Source organism: Aquila chrysaetos, chromosome 9 (genome assembly GCF_900496995.4).
Source record: "Aquila chrysaetos chrysaetos chromosome 9, bAquChr1.4, whole genome shotgun sequence".
NCBI classification, from domain to species: domain Eukaryota; kingdom Metazoa; phylum Chordata; class Aves; order Accipitriformes; family Accipitridae; genus Aquila; species Aquila chrysaetos.
The window spans coordinates 42,260,620-42,276,240 of record NC_044012.1 but is presented as its reverse complement, the minus strand read 5'-3'; the positions used below and the strand labels follow the sequence as shown (position 1 = coordinate 42,276,240).

General features: G+C 51.9%; 1 protein-coding gene across 1 annotated transcript; it reads left to right on the top strand.

The window, feature by feature from the left end:
• The first annotated feature begins 267 nt into the window (after positions 1 to 267).
• On the top strand, positions 268 to 12,740 carry TBX3 (T-box transcription factor 3). The gene is given in 8 exon segments (XM_030025696.2): positions 268 to 1,215; positions 3,074 to 3,341; positions 4,623 to 4,769; positions 6,957 to 7,033; positions 8,364 to 8,521; positions 9,757 to 10,277; positions 10,279 to 10,461; positions 11,190 to 12,740. Coding segments are annotated over 8 exon segments (2,196 nt in total). The 5' UTR covers positions 268 to 820; the 3' UTR covers positions 11,637 to 12,740.
• The last annotated feature ends 2,881 nt before the right edge of the window (positions 12,741 to 15,621 follow it).

Here is a 15,621-nt window from a genome sequence, read left to right as displayed (position 1 = left end):
AGGGGGAAAAAAATAAAAAAAAAGAAAAGGAGGAGGGTGAAAGAAAGAAGAGATCCTGATGGAAATCAGGGCACCCTGACCAGCTCCTGCTTGGAGAGGGGGAAAGGCGAGGCGGAAACGAGATTTCCCTACAAGTTTTTGCTGCTGAAGGTTGCTCAGGAGCCTTCCTCGGTCGGCGAGGGGGGGTGGGTTTGTTTGCTTCTTTCTGCTTTCCCTCCCTTCCCAGCCTCTGCTCCGCAGCCTGACCGTACGGAGGAAAGGTGGAGGGGTGGGGGGGGGGGGGGGGGGAGAGCCAGCCACCCAAAAAGAAAACCCAGCTTCGAGCCGTCACCCTCCGCCACGAAAGAAGAGAAGGGGGACTGAGACTAAGAGAAAGAAGAAGAAGAAGAAAAAAAAGGATCTCCGCTTGTCCAGCCCTTCTGCGGCAACAGGAGCAGACAGCGAACCCGGTGGATTTTTTTTTTTTTTTTTCCCCTTCTTCGGCGTTTCTTTTCCAGCGCAAGGACTTCCACTCAGGAAAAAAAAAAAAACAACCCAAACCGCAGAGACCGAACACAAAAAAAGCAAGACTAATAATGAACAATCCTGTTAATCCGCTGTCCCGAGGGCTGGGGATGTGCCCCGGCTCGGGAAGTTGTAGGCTGTAGAAGTTCTGCCTCTCCCCCATGTACTGTGCTGTCTAGAGCTTGTTTCCCCCCACCCTATTTTTTGGTGCTTTATTGCTGTTACTGTTATTATCTTAATTTTTCTTCTTCATGATGTGCTGTTAGAAACCACTCCGGGACTACTCCAGCAGTAGGAAGACCGAGGAGTGGAGTGGATGAATATACCGATGAGAGATCCAGTAATCCCTGGGACAAGCATGGCTTATCATCCTTTTTTACCTCACCGGGCACCGGACTTTGCCATGAGCGCTGTGTTGGGACATCAGCCTCCCTTCTTCCCGGCTCTGGCTTTGCCTCCCAACGGGGCGGCCGCCCTCTCCCTTCCCGGGGCTCTGGCTAAACCCATCATGGACCAGTTAGTGGGGGCTGCAGAGACTGGTATCCCCTTTTCTTCTCTGGGTCACCAGGCAGCAGCCCATCTGAGGCCTTTAAAAACTCTGGAACCAGAAGAAGAGGTAGAAGATGACCCGAAAGTGCATCTGGAAGCCAAAGAGCTTTGGGAGCAATTTCATAAAAGAGGCACGGAGATGGTGATTACCAAATCGGGAAGGTAGGTCTGGGTCGGGGGGTTCCTGCCTTCCCCCCCTCCTCCTCTCCCCCCCACCCCTTAGTCTCTGCACCCCACCTGGCTGCTCCAGAGCAAGGCTCTTTCACCGGCGGCTTTCTCTATAAAGCTCTTTTCACCTGGAATTATGGAAAGTTTTAGACAGCTGAAGATGCAAGCCCCTCTCGTGCACCACGCTGCAGGGAAAAGCTCAACCACGAACCGGCCCTGCTCAGCGTGTGCAGGGGGCGAGAGGGTCCCTTCATGGTTCAGTAGCTTAATACTTTCTGGATAAGACTGGTAGCAGAAAGAAAATAATTTGGGGTTGGAAAAGCAGCTGGCCTGATTTCAGCCTGGCTACACGTAGTTTTTCTTCCTTAGGAAAGAGAAGGGGGCATAAAGGAAAAATTATTTGGAGCGGCGTATCGCTGCTGGCGAAGCAGGAGCTGCAGGAGGGCAGATAGGCTCGGTTTATCAGTTGCTTCGCTTGTGCCTCTCTCTTTGCTGGGATCTAGGCGTGCATTTGTGCTGACTAATTCTATCTGGAAACGCACAAAAAGCTGACAAAAGTACCCAGCGGTTCTGCAGCCGCTGCCGTAGTGGCAGGGAGGGTTTTGCAGCTCCGCGCTGCCTGTCCCTGCATTTATGTAACCTTCACGTGGGAATGAATGAACACACACGGCGCGTCCACCCTCGGCATTTCTGCTTTTTATAGGTCTACCCATCCGAAATCCCTCTCTATATTCGCTACTCACTGACATCCGTGCTCTTTTACAACTCTGCCTATTGCTGTGCTGACACGTAGGGAGAAAACCCCCTTCGCACCTGGGCGTTTTTCTAAGGGACTCTCTTAGAAACCTCCCCAACAATTTGCGTGTAATTTGCCAGGAGAATTACTCGAGGAAGCCACTCCTGAAAAGCCTTCTTAGATGGCCTTCAGCTGCCTTGCTGGAGCTTCACCTACTCGCAGAGCACCAGTTGCAGGCTACAGGCTCAGGACAAAAAAAACCCTAAGAGCAGCAAGGAGGAGAAAAAAAAAAAAAAAATCCCCTCGCCCGTTTTACTGCTTTCCCGAAGTTTTCTCTGTTAATTGTGGTCAAAAGTTTTTGCGCGAAAGCCTCGGCGAGTATTAAGCGCTCTTAACGTGTTGCAAAGTCATGTGTTTCCTTTTAAGTTGAGATTGCTGAATGCCAACCGCTCGATATAATAAACAGCAAATTTGTGGTATCCTGTTGCAGTTTCGAGCTGGACTTAGGAGCGGAGGGGAGCGGGGTTTGCAGGGAACCCTTTGCACCAAGGGGGGATCACCGGGAGGCTGTAGCGTTGGGAAAGCCACGGCAGCCACCCTGTCCTCACTGTAGGGTTTTTTTTTCCCTCCTCCTCTGTAAAGTGGAAAAACTCCCCTCTCCACTCTTCATCGGTGGACTGGGTTATACTAATGCGGAATATTTATTTTATCGGGGTGTGATCTGTTCCCATTTCTTTGTTTAGCAGGCGAAAAGGGAACTAACGAGAGATCGAGAGCCCTTAAAAGAGGCTTTGCTGTTTAGGAATGGCAGAGGGTAGGCGCCTGCTGATTTCTAGGCAACACGTACCTCTCCCCTCTGCCTCCCATCCCAGGGACCATTTTCTCCTGAAACTTTTAAGCGTTTGAGAAACCTTTCCGCTGAGGGCGGGGGGAAGCCTTTTTGCTGGGGGGGGGGGGGATGACACACATGCGACTTCTCCGCTTCTAAGAGCTGAAGCGATTGCTCGGTAGACGCGCTACCGAGATTCAGGAGCTTATTTAAACGCTGTGATTAATTTTATTTTATTTTGGTCTTGTCTTTTCTTTACCTCCCCCCCCTCCCCTCTCTGCCCATAGGAGAATGTTTCCTCCATTTAAAGTGAGATGCACTGGACTGGATAAAAAGGCCAAGTACATTTTATTGATGGATATTGTGGCGGCTGATGATTGTAGGTACAAATTCCATAATTCCCGGTGGATGGTAGCCGGCAAAGCTGACCCTGAAATGCCAAAGAGAATGTACATCCACCCGGACAGCCCGGCCACCGGCGAACAATGGATGTCCAAAGTCGTCACCTTTCACAAGCTGAAGCTCACTAACAACATCTCTGACAAGCACGGATTTGTGAGTGCCTTTTACACCTTCCTTTGCCCCCCCCTTTCCCTTTCCCTCCCTGCCTGCCTGCCTGCCTAGCCGGAGCGGTGGGTCCCGGCGGGGGGGGATCTGCCCGGGAGCACAGCGGCTGCTCGGCCGGAGCCGTGCCCGCAGCCCCGGCGGGCTGCCGAAATGGGGGGAGAAGGGGGAATAAATACCCGCCTCCGCTCACACGGGGGACGCGCATCTGCCCGCTTTATACTATTCCCTCATTTTTCCTGTTGCTGAGGTCAGGATTTAACACTCGAGGTTATTCTCTAACCTCTCCTTGCCATTCAGCATTAACTTTAGAGATATATTTCCAGCATGGCGCAACTCGATATTTCTCAGAGCTGTGGTGACTTTATGTATCTATTTTTTTTTTAATAAAGTCGATCACACTTTTTAAGCGTAGGAAAATGATATGCATGTGTGTATAAAGGGCTTAAAGGCCTAAGTACGCAAACATTTAAATATATATTAATCTGGATAATGTAAAGCAAGCCGGAGTGAAAATAAACAGGGACCAAAATCAGAGGTCAAGTTGCCCATTCATGTCTATCCACTCCTTTTACATTTACTGGGTGTGCAGAGATAAAAACTTACCCTAAGAGTGAAATCAAACAAACCTGCTGATAAGTGCTCTGACGATCCTTGCCATTTCTTTCTATTCCTGGGAAAGCCTCCACCTCGGAGCCGGGGGTTGCTGGTGGTGGCCGCGGTCGGGGGATCTCTAATGTGCCGAAGATTGCATTTGCTGGCTGTGATTTGATTAGACGATACATTTTTGCCTTTCGTAGAAGGCCTTAAGTGGATTGGGGCAAGCAATTAGACCTAGCCAAGGCTCTCGTGGTGGTGTTGCTATTATAGCTGCTGAGGCTTCTTTACTTGATTTTAATTTTTTTTTTTTCACTTTGAAATCAAAAGACATTGCGGCCAGAGCCCAAACAGCTTCTCCCCCTCTCCTAGGAGAGCTCTGCTGGGATTCCCCCCCCTCCCCTCTCCGAGAGGTCCAGCGGAGAGCCTAACCCCGGCGAGCTGGAGCTGTCAGTGCTTTTTGTTGGATGCTGCAAGGCGTGTGCGTGTGTTTGGAGTGTGCTCGGCGGGGAGGAGGAGGAGTGAGGGGAGGAAGGAGAGGGAAGGCAAATTAGGAGGAGAAAGTGCCGATGGCTGGGGGAAGTGCGAGGGGGTGCTGCTCCAGCTGACCGTCTTCTTTCCCCCCCCCTCTGCCCTCTCTGCTGCCGGCCGCTGCCCACCCCCCCCCCCCCCCAGACCATTTTAAACTCCATGCACAAGTACCAGCCCCGGTTCCACATCGTCCGAGCCAACGATATTCTCAAGCTTCCCTATAGCACGTTCCGGACCTACGTTTTCCCGGAGACTGAATTCATCGCAGTGACCGCATACCAGAATGATAAGGTAAGGAGATTAAGAAAGGATTTGTTTTACGTGTTTTGGCTTTTAAGAGAGCTTTTACTCTGCATTGTTCCCTTAAAAATCACGAAGCCCATCCCGCTCCTCTCTTTCTTTCCCCCCAAACCTCCTTGATCCAACTTCGGGAAGGCGCCGGGGGAGGGGGTCGGGCGCTCCGCTCCCGCCGACCTCGGGGTAGGCAATTAAAAGGGAGGTCTGGGGGGGGGCTGTTTAGGGTTTTTTTTCGCTCCCCGCTATGGGGAAAGGGGTAGGATGAGGTGGGGATCGCTGCTCTCGGTGTGGATTTAATCTAAGACGCATCAGGGGAAAAAAAGAAAAAAGAAAAAAAAAAAAAAAAGAATCGGCTCCGTGTGTCGAAAGACAGAGGGGGGAGAGCAGTGGGGCTGGAGATTTTGTAATTCTTCCTGGCCTTTGTGCTGTTTTAGCTCCTTTAACAGCAATTGGCAATAAGGCTGGAGCGCACGTCTGGTTCCTATTATTATTATATTATGATATTTTTTTTTGCATCCTGCAGTGTTTTATTATTTTTTGTGGTGCAGAAATATGCTCTGATCAGAGAGGGGTATCTCGCTTGAATTTAGCTGGAAGGTCTGAAAGAGCCAATGTGAGAAAGTTTTGCAGCGCTGCAGACGCTGCCTTTCCATTTCTGCTGGTTTATTGTCACTTGCGACGAAGGTGGTATATTTGGAAGAGTGGCAAATGGTGAATTTACGGTAATTAAGTCAAGTGGAAGGAAGCAAAGGAGCCAAAAAAGGGGCTTTGATTTTTTTTCCGTCTATAAATTATTACTTTGCGTGCGTGTGCGTTAAGAGCAGAGGGTCGGGATGTGCAGCGCCCGCTCGCTGCAGCTTCCCCGTGCCTCTCTCTGCCCCCTCACATCCTTCACTATTAAAAATCAAGAGGTGAAGGGGGGGGGGGTCTGCACCTCGGTTTCCAAAAAAGCCGCTTCTCCCTCGGGGCTCGGGCTATTTTCCTCTCTTTCTGCGGCCGGGCGCTTGCAAGGAAACGGAAAGAAACGCGTGTACAGAGTAGACTTTGCTTTGGGACTTATCAGCAGGGCTGTTCGCCCCGGTCTATCAGCTGGGGCCGGCTTGGTTGAAGGACAGAAAGGAGCATATTTGTCTGATTGCCATGAAATCGCCTGGAAAGCGGCGTGCGGGAACGGCGGGGAGCCCTCGGCTCCGGCGCTGGGGGAATCGCCTCGCCGGCAGGTCAGAAGGCAAGGCCAGGATCACCTGGATTAAAAGTCCTGCTGGTTTTTAGCAGTGGGTTTTCCTGCTCTTTCCTGATCCTGCGTGTGCGGCGGGGGGGGCGGGTAACTCGGGAGCAGGGGTCGGTCCTGCCCGGCACTCAGCCGCAGGCAGGGGTTTGCTTTTCGGGGTCCCGCTCTCCTCTCAATTTGGAGGGTTGCGGCACTTCCAGCCCGATGCGGGAGCAGAGCAGTGGGCAGGCGGGATCCCCATCCCCATCCCAGTCCCCATCCTCGCCTCCCGCATCCCGTTATAGCGAGGGGAGCCCCCGGCCGGGCTTGGAATCCACCTCCGCGCAGGCACGGGGAGTTGCGGGGTGCTCCGCACCCCCCCGCCCCAACCCTCCAAATGCAGAAAGAAACAGCCATTCCCTACGATAACCTGAATCCCGAGGAAAGCCCCAAGCATTCACCAAAAAACTTCCCCCCCCCCCCAAAAAAATCAACTGGCTCCTGGCACCCCCGGCGCCCCAACACACGCACACGCGGAGCATAATGCGATTATATAAAGTATTTTATTATAGCAAGGGGGTGGGTATGATTCCTTTGCGGTTTAATTATGGCATTTAAAGAGTTTTAAGCGCAGGCATAACTTGCATGGATCGCATTGCACGGCTAAATTAATTCCGATGCGGTGGCAGCAACACGGGGCTCTTTCATTGCCACCACAGCCCGGGTCACCGACCAGTCCGGCGGGGGGATTGGGTGCGAGCTGCCTCCAAACCGGCTCGGGAAAACACGAAGATTCACCCCAAAACCGGGGACCTTTGCCCCCTGCCCTGTCCTGCTCCTGCCGGTGTCCTGCCAGCACTGGGAGAACTCGGGAGAGGGGTTTTTTTTTTTGCTGTTGTTTTTTTAATACAAAATCTCCTTATTTCTGCCCCAACCCCCTGCCTATTTTTTTTTTTTTCTCCATCCTATAGATCACTCAATTAAAAATTGACAACAACCCCTTTGCCAAAGGCTTTCGAGACACCGGGAATGGAAGGAGGGAAAAAAGGTGAGTCTGGATAGATTATATATAGGCGCCTCGTTTGGTTTTTGTGCGTGAAGCTCAGAACACGAGCAGAGGTCAAAATCACCTCGCCTGGCCTCCAAACCACACTTCTCCCCGCCAAAATTCATAAGGATCTTGTCGTTAATAATGCCAAACTGATTGCATGGGAATTCTTTCCTGCTTTCTGTGTTTATTTTTTACATCGCAGGAGATGGTTGGCCAAAGGGATGGTGGTACATTAAGCAAATATCACTGGAGAAAGAAGTTTCCCTTCAAATTTTGAGAGGGAATATTACAGCATAGTTTGTGTCTGGGACTGGGAAAGAGGGAGAAGTGAGGTCAGAGCTGATCGCTGGTTGAATCTCCTCTGGCATTTTCCCGGGGACTGTATTGAAAAGACTAAAGTGTGGAGGAGAAATATATAAATAAACTGTTTTGACAGAGGTGTCTCATGAATATGGAAGTAATTAATGATAGAAGATTCTTTATTTTTTCCAAAAGCAGCAGGATGCAGTTTGTGCCCCAGGTAGACAGACGGACAGAACTCATTTTAATAGGACTCAAGATTTTTATTTTTAATAGTGGAGAAAATAGAGAAAGGGATGATTTTTTTTTTTCTTTGACAGGGCATATGTCTTTGTTTTGCTTTGTTACAGCAGACAGGATATTTTAGCTATTTGCACTCGGGCTTAGATAATGAATAAATCTGTCTGTTCCTCTTTTTTTAACAAAAAAAAAAAAAAAAAAGGGGGGGGGTGTAATATAAAACAAGAGGCCTTTCTCCCTGCCCAGCACTGAGCCCAGCACACACACATACACACACACACGCCAGCTCCTCTTGTCCATCAGTATGAAAATAAAGCCAACACTGGAGCCACAGGACGGAAATGATTTCTAATTTCTCTCTAAATATAAATAGATTTTTACTCCGGGTTAATTGTTGGTGAAAAGATTACATAAAGTGCCTAACAAAATAACCACTTCCTAGCAATCTTAGCAACCATTAAGATGGCTCATATCTCTGGAACATCCTCGCCTTTTAAAAGCTAATCTCCAGGGAATGCTTCCCTCTCCCCTCCGCCCCTTGTCTTTAATATCTGCCCTTGCTGAGAGCTGCTCACCGCTTCCAAGAAATCTCCTCTCATTAGCAGCCAAGTCCTGCCTGCGAGAAATGCGTTCCCCCCTCGAGGGGACCTTGGCCCTTAATTCCCCTGCTCGAGTCATCCCCAAATAGGAACTCAAGAGGGGGCTGGGGAAGGGATGGGGGGTCTTGGAGGGGGGGTCCCGGGGGGGTGCTGGGGTCCGCTCGCCCAGCGGGTGCGTGTGCCCGTAGGAAGCAGCTGACCCTGCAGTCCATGCGGGTGTACGACGAGAGGCAGAAGAAGGAAAACCCCACCTCGGACGAGTCGTCCAACGAGCAGACGGCCTTCAAGTGCTTCGCCCAGTCCTCCTGCCCCGCCGTGCCCGCCGTCGGCACCTCCAGCCTCAAAGGTGAGACCTGCGGCCCCCGGCCCCCGCCGGGTCCCCTCGGGGAGAGCCTGGGTGCCTGCTCTGCAGGGGGATGGATCCTGGCCTGCGCCGCTGCCTTCTGGCACTGGCCTGCCTTCCTTCCTTCCCCCCTTCTTTCCTTCCCCCCTTCTTTCCTTCCCCCCTTCTTTCCTTCCCCCCTTCTTTCCTTCTTTTCTTCCTTCCTTTATCTTTCCTTTTCTCTGTTTTATCTCTGCTCTCTTCTTTCTCCTCCCTCTTGCTTCTTTCTCTTCTTCATCTCTTTTCCCCTCGCTCTCTGTCCTTCTTGCTTTTGTTATCTTTCCTTCCTTCCTTCCCTCCTTCCCTCCTTCCTTCCTCCCTTCTTCCCTTATTTCCCTCTCCCCCTCTTTTTCTCTTTCAGTCTTTCACTCTCTTTCTCTCCTTCTCCCTCTCCCCCCGGCCTCCCTCTCCCTCTGCTGCACGTTCATTCCTCCCCTCCTTGGTTCAGAAAGGAGCCAGCTCCAAGTCAAAGGAGCAAAGACAGACCACGGGGCAAAAGTTCAGAACTAGAGTCACTCCATTAATATTCCTCTCTGAATCTGTTATTAGAGGAAGGATCTTTCCCCTGGATACAGTCCCGAACTTTGTTATAGAAAAGTCACCCTTGATTTCTCTCGGTGCGGGGTTGGGAGCTGTCTGCAGCTCTCACATGTATTAATCCATCCAGGGGCGGGGGGTACAGGGGGAGGAGGAAACAACCTCTTTTTTGTTGTTGCTTTACTCATTTGTTTAAAGTCCTGCCGAGCCGAGGGGAGGGGACCCGAAAAGCAAACCAGAGCTTCGCACCTGGGGCGCTGAAATTAGGAGATGAAGTGCAGAGGAATCCAGCGAAGCTGTGCATGCGTTTGGGGAGGAGGAGGAGGGGGGTCCGGAGGGTGATGGAAGGGGGGTGTGTGTTCAAAGTTTGCCCATCGAAAGGGCTGAAAACTTTGGAAAAGTTCTTGGGAGACACATTCCCGAGGCCCTCCAACCCCGTCTCCCTGCCCCCCCCCCGCCGGGGGGGTGTCCCCGGGGACTCCCTGCTGCCCAGGCACCACTGGGTGGGTGTATTTCTTTGTATAATAATAAAAAAAAGGAAGTTTTTACATCTAAAGCTCTGGCCGGCCAGGAAGCCTCTCTGTCCCCTCTCCCAGCCCGACGGGGGGGATTTCGGGACGTGGGGTGCCGGATCCCAGCCCCGGGCTCCCTTTGTCTTGCAGACCTCTGCCCCAGCGAGGGAGACAGCGATGCAGACAGCAAAGACGATCCCTTGCTAGAAGGCAACGAATCGGGCAAAATCAGCACGACCACCGCCACCACCCCAGCGCCGGCCAGCTCCGCCGCGGCGGTGGGAGACGACCCCCGGGAGAAGGGGGGCAGCCCCTCCAAAAGCCACTTTTTCCCCAGTGACTCGGTGGGAAGTCGAAGCCGAGAGAGAACGGAGAAAGCCCCTCCGGACTCCCGGCACAGCCCGGCTACTATCTCTTCCAGCACCCGGGGGGGAAGCCTGAGCGGCGAGGACCTGAAAAGCCCCCTCAGGGATGGCCCCAAAGTAGATGAGAACCGCCTGTTGGGTAAAGAACCCTTCGCCCCCCTCACGGTGCAGACCGACAGCACGGCCCACCTGAGCCAGGGACATTTGCAGAACCTCGGTTTCCCCCCTGCCCTGGCAGGCCAGCAGTTCTTCAACCCGTTGGGGAACGGGCACCCGCTTTTGCTGCACCCCGGGCAGTTTGCCATGGGGGGGGGCTTTCTCCGGTATGGCCGCTGGTATGGGTCCCCTGCTCGCCACCGTCTCGGGGGCGTCCGCCGGTGTCTCGGGACTGGACAACACGGTCATGGCCACGGCGGCGGCCCAGGGACTTTCGGGAGCATCGGCGGCTGCTTTGCCTTTCCATCTGCAGCAGCACGTCCTGGCTTCGCAGGTACTGCAGCCCCCCCCCCCCCCCCCGCACCCCCCCAAACCCCGTTACCCCTCTGGAGCGGGGGGGCGGGGGGCTCCGTTTTGGGGGAAGGATGGGGGCAGCGGGGCACCTGCAGGGGCAGGCTCTGGGTTTGGGGGAAAAATCGGAGGTGGGAAAGCCCCATGGCCGGGGGGGGGGGGGGGGGGGCACAGAAATGACCCAGCTTGAACTCCCGGAGCTCTTCTACCCGCCCCGCTGTCCTCTCGCTCCTGTGCTCCCTATGACACTGTGCTGGGGCCAGGCCTCCCCCCCCCCCCCACCTCCGGGGGGGCTTGACAGCCCCCCCGGGACTGTCCCGGTGCGGGACACGTTGCAGCCTGTGGAGCGGAGCTGCCGTCGGGGGGGGGGAGATGCCCTATGGTGGGGGGGTGGCTGTACCTGCGGGGACTGTAGGGCCACGATATTCCCAGCGGGAGGGGGGGCCATGCAGAACAGACCCTCGGCAGGGGCTGCTTTGGGGGGGGGGGCCGGGTCTTCACCCCCTCCCGTGGGCAGCAGCAGCAGCTTGGCCACTGTCAGCTCTCCCACCGGCGTGTGTGTGTGTGGGGGGGGGGGGGGGTGTTGGCGTGGGGGTGTGTGTGTGTGTGGGGGGGTGTTGGCGTGGGGGTGCCGTGGAGCATCCCCTGGGGTGGGGGGGGTGGATGTACAGGCCGGTAACCCTTTCCTTTCTCTCTCCTCCCCTCCCGCAGGGCCTGGCCATGTCTCCCTTCGGAAGCCTCTTCCCCTACCCCTACACCTACATGGCGGCAGCGGCCGCGGCCTCCAGCGCCGCCTCCGGCTCGGTGCACCGGCACCCCTTCCTCAACGCCGTACGCCCGCGCCTCCGCTACAGCCCCTACCCGCTGCCCGTCCCCCTGCCCGACGGCAGCAGCCTCCTCACCACCGCCCTGCCCGGCCTGGCCGCCGGTTCCGGCGATGGCAAAACCGGGGGGTTGACCGCCAGTCCCGGTTCCGTGCCCCTGGACTCCGCCTCGGACCTCACCAGCCGCTCGTCCACCCTCTCCTCCGGTTCCGTCTCCCTCTCCCCCAAACTGGGCGCGGACAAGGAGGCGGCCACCAGCGAACTGCAAAACATCCAGCGCCTGGTCAGTGGGCTCGACCCCAAGCAGGACAGATCCCGCAGCGGCTCCCCGTAACCCCCCCCAGCCTCCGGGAGCTCATTTCAAATCAGTCTCGCAGTGCACTTTGTTTGAAAGAAACCACATCCTCCACCCCGCGAGTGTTTTGGTTTTGTTTTTTTTTTTTACCCCCCTCCTTTATTTTGGTTTTTTCTTCCCCTTTCTGTTTTGGGTTTTTTTTTGTTTTTTAAATATAAAATCCCCCGGCGTTGTGCGCGCGCTTATCAGCAAAAAGGTATCTGGCGAAGCAGGGGGGTGAGGGTAGGGAGAGGGTCGGGGATGGGGGAGCGGAGCCGAGGTGGGAGAGCTGGGTCGGAGGCTGCTCGTAGGGAGCAGGCTGGCCCGGCCGGGTCACCGGCGGGGTTGTGGCATCCTCCTTTTTTTTTTTTTTTTTAAACTGTGTAAAAAAAACCAACAAAAAACAACAGGAAAAAAAAAAGAAAAAAACACCTAAAAGCAAAAATAAAACAAAAAAAAAAGCAAACAAGCGTATGAATAAAAATTAAGTAAGAGAAGTGATTTTTTCTTTCCAAAAGAGAAGTGTGTAAGTAACTCGCATATCGGTTCTTCAACAGTTGTTTCCTGGGCGGGTTGTTAACAACAACCCCCTCAGTCAATATTAAGGGAAGCTGTGTGTTTAAAATATTCTTGTGATGTCTGAGAGCCAGTCGGTGGCTTTTTTTGCATGTTCCATAGTAGTCTGCTTTTTTTTTGTGGGGGTGGGTGGGTTATTTTTTTTATTTCGGTGGGTTTTCTTGTTTATTTTTAATGCTCGTTTCAAATCCCAGGGAAAAAATTAATAATAATAATAATAATAAAAACAAAAATAAGACCCTCGTCCCTCTACCTTAAACATCCTCCCTGTAGCAACCACAATAAGAAGTGTAGTTGGAAAGAAAAAAAAAAAAGGTGAATTTATTTTATCTAAAAACCTCTGTAGCTTGACTGTAGGTTTATCACAGCTTTCCCTCTTTAATTGTATATGCAATAACAAGGTTTAAACATACTGAGAAGAAGAGAAGAGCGGACACTATTATTAAAACAAAGTATTTATGTAATTATTTGATAACTCTTGTAAATACGTGGAATATGAATACTCGAAATTAAACTTTAATTTATTGACATTGTACATATCTCTGTAAATACGACTGCAGCTGTCTTTTTTTTTCCTTCTGTTTTTATTTTTAGTCGTTTTCATTTCAAGGTCGTAATTCCTTTAAACATACACCCCGACCCAGAGGAGAAATACCCCCATTTCCGAGGGCTCACTTTTAAATGGGAGCTCACCCCAGAAAACCTGACCTCGTCCTTTTGTAAAGGAGCCGAATGCAAAAGGCAAAGCAGAAACAAACAAAATTAATCAAAGACCTTAAAAAAAAACCAAACAAAAGAGAGAAAAAGAAAAAGCAATGTGCCATCGTAGCTTTTAATCCTCGATTTCTTCAGTGTTCAAAGCGCTACTTTCCATATAAAATGTCAACAACAAAAAAATTATATACGTTAATACACGACAACAGGCTTCTCCAGTGGCTTGAGAGAAAAAAAGATGAAGATTCTAGGATTTTCTTTACTTTGTATTATTTTTCCCCATTTCCTTGGTGTGTCAAAAACCAACCCCACGATGGAGTTTTACTACTGTGCTTATTGTTGTCTTTGTTTGAGTGAGTGCATATTTTCTTGGCTTGAAAGTCAGGTGCTCAGAGCTGGTTCAAAGAAAAAAAAATATGAAGGTATATTTTGTGTTATATAAATGTTGAGAAGTTCTTGCTATTTTTTTTCTGTAATTTTTTTTTTTCCCTTTTAAAAGTCACTGAAGTTTCAATAAATTTTTATTGAAATGTCTTGGGCGTACTGTGAAATGCCTTCACCCCAACCCTCCCGAAAGTGCCTGGGAGGATGGAGGGGTTGACAGATATATATCCCTCTTCTGCCTTTCTCCTCCACCCCCCATCCCCTTCCCAATATTAAGTTATTTCTCCTGGAAGGAGCTAGTACGAACCAGTCGGGATGGTGTCGTTTGAATTGTTGGTGGGGAAGTACGAGTTTTAAGCAAGCTGTTTAATGTACCTTTTCCGTCTTCAGCCCTCTCACTTTTAAAGTCAATCCAGAGACTACTAAGTCACCTCTTTTAATGGAACAATATTAAGTGGCGTTTGAAAAGTTAATGAGAAAGGCTCAGCTATGCTTTTATCTGTCATAAATTAATAACGCAAAAGTGAAGAATTAGAGAATAGATCGGTTAAATTTTAATGCAGTGCCCTCCTCCAAAGTTTCCAGGTAAAATGCTCAGGAGTTGATGGTGTTGCTGGGCTCGTTTTCCCTCCTGTCCAGGCAGAGGAATTGACTTTTCCAGTTAGTTATCACCTGGAAATACATGGGTTGGTTGGGTTTTTTTCCTCCCTTGGAACCGTCCCTTCTCGCCCTTGGGCTGATGATACGTTGAGATTAAGCTAGAAAATGGCTGAAACGGGGACAGGCATCCGGGCTGCAGGCTGGACCAGTGGCCTGGGAGGTCACTGAGCAGAGAACGAAGGAGAACTGGCAGCCCCTGCCTGTACCTTTGCCAGTCCGTGAGCACATCCCTTAGCAGAACATATATATTTCTCCTTGTTAAAGAGATTTTTTTCCCCCCCCTCCAACAGTTAGTGGCCCGTATATTGGAAAGTGATTCATCCTCCGCCAGTAATAAATATTATAAGGATGTACTTCCAGCCTGTATCCTGTTTTATACTCTGCCTGCCCCTCGGCCCGTGGCCCCCGGCTCCTGCACCGGCAAGATAAATAAAGAGCGGTTCAGGGGGTGAAAGGGGCAATAAAGGTTTTTTCCCCCGATTTTTTAACAGGTTCTCAGCGGCACCGCCCCCCCCCCCATGCACATCAAACCCTGCTCAAGTCCCCTCCGTGGGGGAACGGGACCCTTCCCATTTCACCTTGGGGTGCGTGTGTGTATTTTAAATCCACGGTGCTTGCAGCGGGGGAAAGGTTTGGGCTGAGCAGGATTTTTTTCTCTCCTTCTCCCCCCCCCCCAAGGTGATGGCTGCTGGAGATATCACTTTAGTTGATGTTCCTCTGAGCTGGCCTGGGCGAGGTGGGGTTTTTAGGGCTAGAGGTGGCGTCGGATCTCCAAAAAAAATTTAAAAAACAGCCCCCCCCCCAAGAAGCAGGCAGCGTCTGCAGGCAGCCAGCCTTCGGGCTGCAACCCCACCAGCCGGTTTCCACCCGGATCCTCCTCGCGGGTGGGAGCTGGGGCCGCTCCGGGGGAAGGGGGGGGGGACGGGGACCAGCCCTGGCTGCCAGCCCCCCCCCGGGCTGTAAAACCATCCTTCCCTACGCCGTTCAACTTTCTCCTCTGCTCTGAGCTCCGGCCTTAGAGGCAGCTCAGAAGCACTTTCCCGTGTGGTACAGACCCCCCCCAGCCAGCTCGCTCTCATTTATTTGGCGTCAGGAATGATGGAGGAACCTCTTTTTTTTTTTTTTTTTTTCCCCCTCCCCAGTAGTGGTCCCCCAAATCTTTCTTATAGAGGGAGAGCGCTTACGGTCCGTACAGGGGCGGGGAGGGGGGGAAGAAGATTTTCGTAGTTGGCGAGGAAATTCACTGCTGATGTTTAGAGGAAAGCAAACACCCTCCCAAACCACCCCCCCCCCGGCGCCCTCGCTTTCCTGCCGGTCCAGGAGTCCGGTAGCCGCTCCGCTGGCCAGGCGGGCACCGGCAGCCCCGAGGCACCGCAAAACCGGAGGTCACGATTTATTTTGTTTTTTTTTTTTTTTTTTAAAGGCTGAGGGTGCAGCCTGATTGATTTAACATATTCCCCCCACCTTCTACGGGCCTAACGCTGACCTCCCCCTCCCCATGCCCTTGCAAGAAATCCGTGTACCGCAGGTGTAACTCTGACTTGCAAATGGCTTTATCTCTTGTGTATCTTATTTGTATATAGTAACGTTAATGAGTAACTCTTGTGGCGCTTGTGGATGGAGGTAAACAGCGAGCAATCTCTCTGGATTA